Source organism: Alligator mississippiensis, chromosome 1, assembly GCF_030867095.1.
Source record: "Alligator mississippiensis isolate rAllMis1 chromosome 1, rAllMis1, whole genome shotgun sequence".
Taxonomy (NCBI): Eukaryota; Metazoa; Chordata; order Crocodylia; family Alligatoridae; genus Alligator; species Alligator mississippiensis.
Genome location: NC_081824.1, coordinates 365,268,147 through 365,278,042, shown reverse-complemented (window position 1 = coordinate 365,278,042; position 9,896 = coordinate 365,268,147). Strand labels below are relative to the sequence as shown.

Here is a 9,896-nt window from a genome sequence, read left to right as displayed (position 1 = left end):
CAACACCAGAATGGCAGAAGGCAAGCTTTGAATGCCAGCCAACATGGCTTTGTGACTGGCAGGTCTTGCCTGACCAACCTCATTTCCTTCTGTGACCAGGTAACATTTGCCCTGGACAAGGGAGATGATATGGACGTCATATATCTGGACTCTAAGAAGGCCTTTGACCTAGTTCCCCATGATGTTCTCATAGTTAAGCTGGGGAACTGTGGCCTTGATCATCATACGGTCCGACAGCTAGGCAACTGGCTATGGAGTTGGACCCAAAGAGTACTAGTTGAAGGGAGCAATTTAACGTGGCGCAGGGTAACCAATGGAGTTCTCCAGGGCTTGGTACTTGGGCTGATACTCTTTTTAACATCTAATGATCTGGATTCAGGAGTCAGATGTGAACTGGCCAAGTTCCAGATTATGGGAGAGGGCTGTCACACCACAGGACAGGCTACAGGCTGACTTGGACACACTCTCAAGGTGGGCTGACCAAAACCTGAGGGCCTTCAATGCAGAGAAGTATAAGGTGCTGCACCTCGGTAGGAAGAACCCCCAGCATACTTACAGGCTCGGCTGTACTATGTTTGCTAGCACCATGACCGAAAGGGTCTTGGAGGTCTTGATTGACCACAAGATGCATATGAGCCACCAATGTGATGCTGTGGCTGACAAAGCTAACCAAACTCAGGCATGCATCCACTGATGCATCTCAAGCAAAACCAAGGAAGTCATTCTTTTGCTTTACTCAGCCCTGGTGAGACCGCCAGGATGTGAAGAAGCTTGAGAACATCCGGAGGAGAGCCACTTGTATGACTCAAGGCCTGGAGGGAAGGCCATACAAAGAGAGGCTGAGGGAGTTGGGACTCTTCAGTCTGGAGAACAGAAGGCTTAGGAGGGACTTGGCGGCAGCCTACAGTTACATAAGAGTGGTAACACCAGGACCTGGGAGAACACCTGTTCACCAGAGGTCCCCAAGGAATACCAAGGTCTAATGGCCATAAACTCTAGGAAGGCTGATTTAGATGAGACATAAGAAAAAAAAATTATTTACAGTGCGTGTCCAGGGTCTGGAACAAAATCCCCCCGGAGGTGGTCCTTCAAAAAACAGGTGGCTACATTTCTTGCTGGGATCACTTGCTCTCAGCTGACTTCCTGCCTATGGTGGGTGGGGCTGGACCCAACGATCTCATGAGGTCCCTTCCAGCCCCTAATGTCTATGAAGTATACGAATTCAGTCCAGTCTGTGATGAAAGCCATAAATCACATGTAGTCACTATTCATGGGGGAGGTTTGCACGTCTCATCCTTCTGTTTCCATGTGGCCTGGAAAAAATGTTCTTCCAGATTCTTACACTGGTAATTCCAAAGCACTAAAATATTAATCCAATGAATTTCATTGATAATATTGATATACAAGTCACAAACATGGCTTATGTAAAATAAAACATAGTTATGAGTTAATTTAATTTTAGTACACCAATTAAAACAGAAGCACCATATTTATCTGTTCCATTTTTCAGAGAAGTAAGTGCACATGCATACACACACTTTCAATAACAGAAACTAGAGTGGGTAAAAAGCAAATATGCATGTTTCATAAGGAAAGTAAGAAAATGTAACACCTTTTGCCAAAAGGCTGTATAATATTATTTTAATCTTTCAAACCACAAATTTAAGTAACTAACTATCTGGTTAAAGGAACCAATTTATCAGTCGTTTGTCCAGTCTATAGTTCTGCTTTACAATATTCTGGAAGTGCTGCCTACTTCCATATTCACTGAAGATTTAATAAACTTATCCTACTTGAAGCATTCTCCATACACTTCCCTAATTACTTATTAGAGCAGGGATATTCACTAGGGGCAAAACAGGGGAAAGCCACAACCTATGCGCAGTGTGTGCACATGCACAACCCAAGGAAAATAAGAGAAGCTGCCTGGAAGGAAAAAACAAGACATTAAAAAGAAAAATGAAAAATAAAAAAATAAAAATAAAAATCACATTTTTAAAGAAGAAAAAACAGATGACCAAGAAGTCAGGACTGGACAGACATTTGGCAAACAAAGTTCAGCTGCGATATTGTTTAGTGGGTTTGTTTTGTATTTTCTTCTGTTCTATAAGCATTTTTCCTGTTTTAAGTTACTTTGTTATCCTAGTCTGTTAGAAAGCGCAGTGTATAAAATAAAAAGTAAATAAATAAATAAAATACAATGCTAATAATGTTATAGGCCTATACCTAACTGGAGATTCTGTTTTGATATAAAAAAAACATAATATAGATGTCTCTGTAGTGTATTTGAAAAGAAGCAGGATACCACCATCCCACAACTGGGCGGTACATATTGAGGGTTATAGATTGTACAGAAAGGACAGGGTGGGGAAAAAAGGGGGAGGGGTTGCGCTCTATGTCAATGAGCAATATACAATCGACCCTCATCAAGACGGAATCCAAGGATGAGGAAGTAGAAGGATTGTGGGTTAGGCTACATGGGGGGCAAGGAGAAAGGGATTTGGTGGTAGGGGTCTGCTACAGACCCCCACACCAAGGGGAAGAACTAGATTCGGGGCTCCTGAGGCAACTCTCGGAGACCATAAAAGCTAAAGAGGCGGTAGTCATGGGGGACCTAAACTACCTGGACATCTGCTGGGAGACACAGACAGCAAAGTCCCACCGCTCACACAGGTTTCTAACCTGTGTACAGGACCTCCATCTGACGCAGGAGGTACACGGTCCCACTAGGGGAAATGCCATACTGGATCTGGTATTGGCAATGGGGGATGACATGGTAGGGGACCTACAGATCGGTAGCCATCTGGGAGACAGTGATCACCTAATAATAGAATTCACCATAAGACGGCGAGTGGGTAAGGTAAGTAGTAGGGTGAAAGTGCTAGACTTTAGGAAGGCTGATTTAAATGAACTCAGGCGATTAGTCAAGGACGCACTGCAGAGTAGGAGTTTTGAAGTGATGGGAGCCCAAGAAGGGTGGCTGTGCCTTAAGGAAACGATCCTTCGGGCACAAAGCGAGACAATCCCCGTGCGAGGTAAAAGAAGGAAAGGGGCCAGGAGGCTTCCCTGGCTGACCACAGAAATCCAGGGCAGCCTAAGGGCCAAAAGGGGAGCACATAAAAAGTGGAAACAGGGAGAGATCACCAAAGACGAATATACCTCCTCTGCTCGTGCTTGTAGGGAGGCAGTTAGATGGGCCAAAGCTACCATGGAGCTGAGGATGGCATCCCAAGTAAAGGACAACAAGAAATTGTTTTTTATATAGGGAGTAAAAGGAAGACCCAGGGAGGAATAGGACCCCTGCTAAATGGGCAGAAACAATTGGTGACGGACAGGGGGGACAAGGCTGAACTCCTCAACGAGTTCTTTGCCTCAGCGTTCCTAAGCGAGGGGCACGACAAGTCTCTCACTGGGTTGTAGAGAGGCAGCAACAAGGAGCCAGACTTCCATGAGTAGACCCTGAGATGGTGCAGAGTCACTTGGAAGAACTGGATGCCTTTAAGTCGGCAGGCCCGGATGAGCTCCATCCAAGGGTGCTGAAGGCACTGGCCGACATCATTGCACAGCCACTGGCGGGAATATTTGAATGCTCGTGGCGCACGGGCCAAGTCCCGGACGACTGGAAAAGGGCCAATATGGTCCCCATTTTCAAGAAGGGGAGGAAGAAGGACCCAGGCAACTATAGGCCAGTCAGTCTCATCTCCATCCTTGGCAAAGTCTTTGAAAAAATTATGAAGGCTCACATTTGTGAGAGCCCGGCAGGACAAATTATGCTGAGGGGAAATCAGCACGGGTTTGTGGCAGGCAGATCGTGCCTGACCAATCTAGTCTCTTTTTATGACCAGGTTACGAAACGCCTGGACACAGGAGGAGTGGATGTTGTGTCCTTAGACTTCAGGAAGGCCTTCAATACGGTATCCCACCCCATACTGGTGAACAAGTTAAGAGGCTGTGACTTGGATGACTACACAGTCCGGTGGGTGGCGAATTGGCTAGAGGGTCGCACCCAGAGAGTCGTGGTGGATGGGTCGGTTTCGACCTGGAAGGGTGTGGGCAGTGGGGTCCCGCAGGGCTCAGTCCTTGGACCGATACTTATTAATGTCTTCATCAGCAACTTGGACGAGGGAGTGAAATGTACTCTGTCCAAGTTTGCAGATGACACAAAGCTATGGGGAGAAGTGGACATGCCGGAGGGCAGGGAACAGCTGCAGGCAGACCTGGACAGGTTGGACAAGTGGGCAGAAAACAACAGGATGCAGTTCAACAAGGAGAAATGCAAAGTGCTGCACCTAGGGAGGAAAAATGTCCAGCACACCTACAGCCTAGGGAATGACCAGCTGGGTGGCATGGAAGTGGAAAGAGATCTTGGAGTCCTAGTGGACTCCAAGATGAACATGAGTCAGCAGTGTGACGAAGCCATCAGAAAAGCCAATGGCACTTTATCATGCAACAGCAGATGCATGACGAATAGGTCCAAGGAGGTGATACTTCCCCTCTATCGGGCACTGGTCAGACCGCAGTTGGAGTACTGGGTGCAATTCTGGGCACTGCAATTCAAGAGGGATGCAGATAACCTGGAGAGGGTCCAGAGAAGGGCCACTCATGGTTAAGGGCCTGCAGACCAAGCCCTACAAGGAGAGACTAGAGAAACTGGACCTTTTCAGCCTCCGCAAGAGAAGGTTGAGAGGCGACCTTGTGGCTGCCTATAAGTTAATCACGGGGGCACAGAACGGAATTGGTGAGTATTTATTAACCAAGGCGCCCCCGGGGGTTACAAGAAATAATGGCCACAAGCTAGCAGAGAGCAGATTTAGATTGGACATTAGGAAGAACTTCTTCACAGTTCGAGTGGCCAAGATCTGGAACAGGCTCCTAAGGGAGGTGTTGCTCTCCCCTACCCTGGGGGTCTTCAAGAGGAGGTTAGATAAGCATCTAGCCGGGGTCATCTAGACCTCTTTCCTGCATATGCAGGGGGTCAGACTTGATGATCTATTGAGGTCCCTTCTGACCCTAACATCTATGAATGTATGTATAGGTCTGGTATTCATATGTTGTAAAAGATTTTGAAAGTTAAAGTGATTTGAATGCTGGAGAAAATGCCTTAGAAGTATGAGGTTTAAAGAGCTCGTTCTATTCAGCATATCAAGAAAAGACTGAAAGGTGACTTGATGATAATATAGAAGTACCACCCCTGGGAGAAAATACCAGGTATTAGAAGTACTCTACCCTAGTTGAAAAAAGTTACAGTTAGAAGCAATGACTGGGTAATGAAGCAAGAAAAAGTAACTTGGAAATAAAGCTCCAACAGCAAAACTGGGGTTAGATTGAACCATGCTGTCTGCCTGGATACTTCCTGTTCCAGTTCAGGGGTTTTTATGGAGGAAGAAGGGGCACCAGAATGGCTGGCCAGGGTCAGTTGATAGGGAGCAGGCAAAGGTCATCATGAAGGTTTCAGGCCAGTCTTGACAACTAGCTGTGGGGTGGTAGACCCAAATGAGTAGCTATGCTGAAGCCCCCTGGTTCATGGCTATGTCCTAACCCTATATGCACTTATCTACTTGGTACTTTAAGTTAAAAAGAAATAATACACTGCGTGTGAGTGCTACAATTGTAAAGGACTACTAAGCAATCGGATGATGCTGTCCTTGCTTGTATTGGTAAATGAGGAATCAGTTAAGACATCTTGGCTAATCCATTACAAGTAATGTTGGTAACAGGATTCCAAGAGTCCCTGACAAATGCACAGTAGCACATGAATGTGCACAATGTAATGCTGGACTGCTTTATCCAAAACAATTACAGCAGTGTCTCTCAACCCCTGGTTTGCAACCCAAGTGGATTGCAAGAATGTGAAAGGGTTGTGAACAAATGTTAGAAGTGGATTAAACTTTAGAAGTGGATTCTCTCTTTTTTTTTTTTTTTTTTTTATGAAGAGAAAGTCATGAGAAACTAAATTTTCCTTTACAAGCTGTCAGTTCCAGCCTGAAAGGGGTGCTTGCCCCTCCCACCCCCATGTTCTACACCCCTCCCCTTGCCCCATACACTGTGGGCGGTGTGGCCTGGGGGAGGTAGGTAGCAGGTCAGGAGTCCTGGATCAGGACTGGCCGATGTTTACAAATGGGTCCTGGTACAAAAAAAAAAAAAAGATCAAAAACCACCGGATTAGACGACCGTAGAGGAGAACAAGCTCACTTTTTGCCATGATACAGAAGTCATCCCCACACAAAATGGGGTCTCAAGCTCTTTAGTGTCAATCAAATCTAATTCCTGCTTTCAAAAGAAACTCAAGCTGCACTATTTTGTTGCAAGAAATTTTATTTCAGATGCCATACTCCTTTATTTGTCTTCTTGTTGGTGGTCACCTCAGTTTAAAAGCAGTGGATGGCTAGCATGCATGTGGGGAACAAAAGGGTTGGACTGTAATACTAACTGGTAACATACAACATTTACAGTATTTTATTTTGAAAGACTATGAATACAATGAATCTACATGTTTTCCATCTGTTATTTGTTGGGCACTATAAAAAATTTCTGAACTCATCTGACCTGCTGCTCTGGAGTAACAGTGGGGCTACAAGGCCCATGCAGGCACTTTGGTTTTTATTAATATTTCCTGAGAATACTTGCCTCTCTCACAACATTAAAATACAGTATAAAAATAATGCATCTTTTCATAGGATCTCTTCAAACACTTAAGAATAAAAGTTCCTATATTTTGTTCTTTGGGATTTAAACCGCTGGTTCATTTTTAAAGTGCGAATTCTGCTGGGAACAAGTTTCTGGAGATTTCTCAGGGTACTGTGCTCTGCACAAGACTGAGCTTCTGATCTTGCTCCTAAGGAAGGCCTGTATTTTATGTGAGAAGCTCATTCTTGACCCCACCCTCCCCAAACCATGAAAGAAACCATCTAAATGATGGCTGGCAATATCCCATTCCTCTTACTATAGCTGCAGTTCATAGAATGCCAGAGCTTCCATCATTCAGCTTTACATTTCTGTCTGAGAGACTTTTGCAATAACATCTCCATTTTCATAAGCAGTTCCTTCTTTTCCCATCTCCATCTCTTTCTTTTTCTTCTTCTCTTCCTCATCAAGTTGGGCTTCAACCTCAGCAGGATCCACATAGGTATAGAAATATGCCATGATGGCAAAAATAATACAAACTGCCAATAGCAAAGCAGCAAACAGCACATATTCTGCCCACTGTAGAGAAACAAGTGTTAAAAAAGTTAACGTCTATAGAGAACTATACTATTTTACTCTTCACAAGCAGACTTAATGAATCAGTTCTACCAATGGAAGATATTTATGTATGTTTTATATGCATTACATATACTTGCTTCCTTTTAAACTAATTCAGGAATTTCTGCTTATGACCAGTAAAACAGCTTATTTCCCATTAGAAACATACGTGCATGCACATAGAGAATAACAACATTATCCGATTACTGCCCAAGTTAAGGTCTATCCATTTTAGAAGTCCAAACTAAACTACCCAAGGCTAAAAACAGATTTGGATTGCTCCTGGGACAAAGCCTTTTTTTCCTGAGGTCCTAGAGACATACAAGCCCATTGTCCCACTTTAAGTACCTGTGAAGTATCCAAGATAAAAAAAAATGTTCCCCAGGGCAAATCAGGGCTAGTTTGAATCAAATGTCATTAAATTGAGCGCATAAGTAAGTTGAGTATGTGACTGACTGCCTCGGCACCTGCTTTGATGCAAGTCAAAGCCCAAGACAATCACACTTGGAATAAACCCAAAGTCTATTTTTACCTTAAACATACATTTATGAAGAAAAAATTAGATTCAAGTGACTGAAATATGGAGAAGATTCTGAAGTGACCTCTTTCAGGTATGTCAGAGTGATACCGATTGCTGGAGGAATAACTGACCAGCTCCATCTAGAAAGAAGTACTTAGCCTAGATGGAGTTACCTAGGGCATCATCCTACTTCAATGGAGGTCAACCGCAAATTCAGCTAAATTTCAGTAACAACAGGACTGAATAGTGAGTGAAACTGAAACCCTCAGTCACTTAAGCCTTCTCAGAAGGGCCTTAAAATCAACTATAGTTTTGTCTTGCTACTTAGCCCTAACCAGGGTCAAGAATGCCACAATGGCCTGCATTCAATGTCACAATGGCTCCTCCTTTCTTCTCAACTGCAACCCTTCTGATCAACATGGCTAGTTTCTGAAGGCATCTAGATCTGTTGGGCTAGTAGAACAGGTCTTAAATGAGGCTTGAGCTTTAAAAAGTCAGAAGCCAGAATGTGAATCTATAAGGCTGAGATCCAAAAAGAGGTGGAAGCACTTCAGAATGCGTTTAATGGGCTGGCCTGATAGGACAAAGACAGGCCAGCCCAATACCTCTAACCTTTGTACTAATCTCACTATCAGTAGTCATTTCTGTTGTAGGGTTCCTAAAAGGACTGCTATTATAAAAGGAGAACTTAGTTAAACACGAGTCATGAGCAGGGATCTGGGTTTTCCATTTCCCATGGACAAAATGGAGAAAGCCATGGATTCCCCGTTTAAAAAAAACAAAACAAAACAAAAAAAAAACAACCCACCAATCGGAGAAAAGGCAGATTTCTATTTTTTATTCTTTTTTTAAGCAGAGAAATCCGTGAGTTCTCCACTTCTGCAAAGAGCTCTTGCAGGCTGGCACAGCTCCAGCCTGAAAGAGCCAATTGCAAAAAGGGCAGGAAACCCCCAGCCATAGCCAGAGGGGGAGGGAGAGAGGGGAGAGGGCAGGACCTAAGCCTCTGAGGCAGCCAAGGCTATGCTCAGGCTCAGACACCTCTATGCTCCAGGGGCGAAGGGTGAAAGTGGGGCAGGGCTGGGGAAGATGGTTTGGGGGTGTTGCTGGCCCCAGGCAGCACATTGCAGCTGGGAGCAAGGCCAGGGGTGCCCCTCTGCAGGGGGCTTTGCAGGCAAGAGATGCGGGGTGCAGTGTGGCACTTGCCCAGGGGAAGGGGAGAGGGAGGCTGGCATGCAGCCGGAGCACAGCTCCACGGCCAACTCTGCAGCCACAGCAAATGATGAGGGAGGGGTGGGGGGGGGGCGCAATAGCTTGGGCTCACATGCAGCAGCTGGTGCTGCTGCTTACCTGGTGACAGCTGCTGCCTACAAAAAAAAAGGCTCCTGCTGCTGCTGCCGCCACCATGGAGCTGTGCGGCTGGCCACTAGCCAGCAGCGTGGTGGTGGCCAGGTGGCACGCAGCCATCCCCACCACTACCCTACGCCGCTGCTGCTGGCTGCAAAGCTCCATGCATGGCTCCACGGCAGTAGCGGGAGGTTTTGTAGGCAGTGGCAGTCACCGCTGGCACAGGTGGTCCCATAGGTAAGCGGCAGTGGCCACCCACAACAGCGGTGACTGCCACTGCCTACAAAACCTCCCACTGCTGCCACGGAGCCATGCTCAGAGCCGTGTGGCCAGCGACAGCAGCACAGCGCAGGGTAGTAGTGGGGATGGTTGCATGCCACCCTGCCACCACCACACTGCCGCTGCTACCCAGTAGCCAGCTGCACAGCTCTGGGCACAGCTCTGCGGCAGCAGCGGGAGACTTAAGTAGCGGCCAATCACAGCCCTCCAGTAAGTGTCGGCAGCCACCGCATATAAACCTTTACCTCCCCTGCTCCACGCCCTTATCCCTCACCATGGTTACAGAGTCGGCCATGAAGCTGTGCTCTGGCCGCATGCCAACCTCCCTCTCCCCCTCCACTGGGCCAGTGGCTGGGCAGCATGTGTGCAGCCCACACATGGCAGGCACCACCATACTGCACCCCACATTACTTGCCTGCAAAGCCCCCCTGCAGAGGGGCAACCCTGCCCTCACCCCCTGGCCCTGTTCCCAGCTGCGATGTGCCACCTGGGGCTGGCAGCACCCCCCACT

The 9,896-nt window shown here is 46.4% G+C and overlaps 1 protein-coding gene across 2 annotated transcripts in view; it reads right to left on the bottom strand.

Annotated features, from left to right (window-relative positions):
- Positions 1-6,303: 6,303 nt before the first annotated feature.
- The window catches only part of SLC15A1 (solute carrier family 15 member 1), a 55,682-nt gene continuing 52,089 nt past the window's right edge, over positions 6,304-9,896 (bottom strand). For both annotated transcript variants that reach the window (XM_014600492.3, XM_059721110.1), the window contains exon 23: positions 6,304-7,203. In XM_014600492.3, coding sequence (XP_014455978.1) covers positions 6,988-7,203 — 216 coding nt within the window. In that variant the 3' untranslated portion in view covers positions 6,304-6,987. The remainder of the gene's footprint in view (positions 7,204-9,896) is intronic.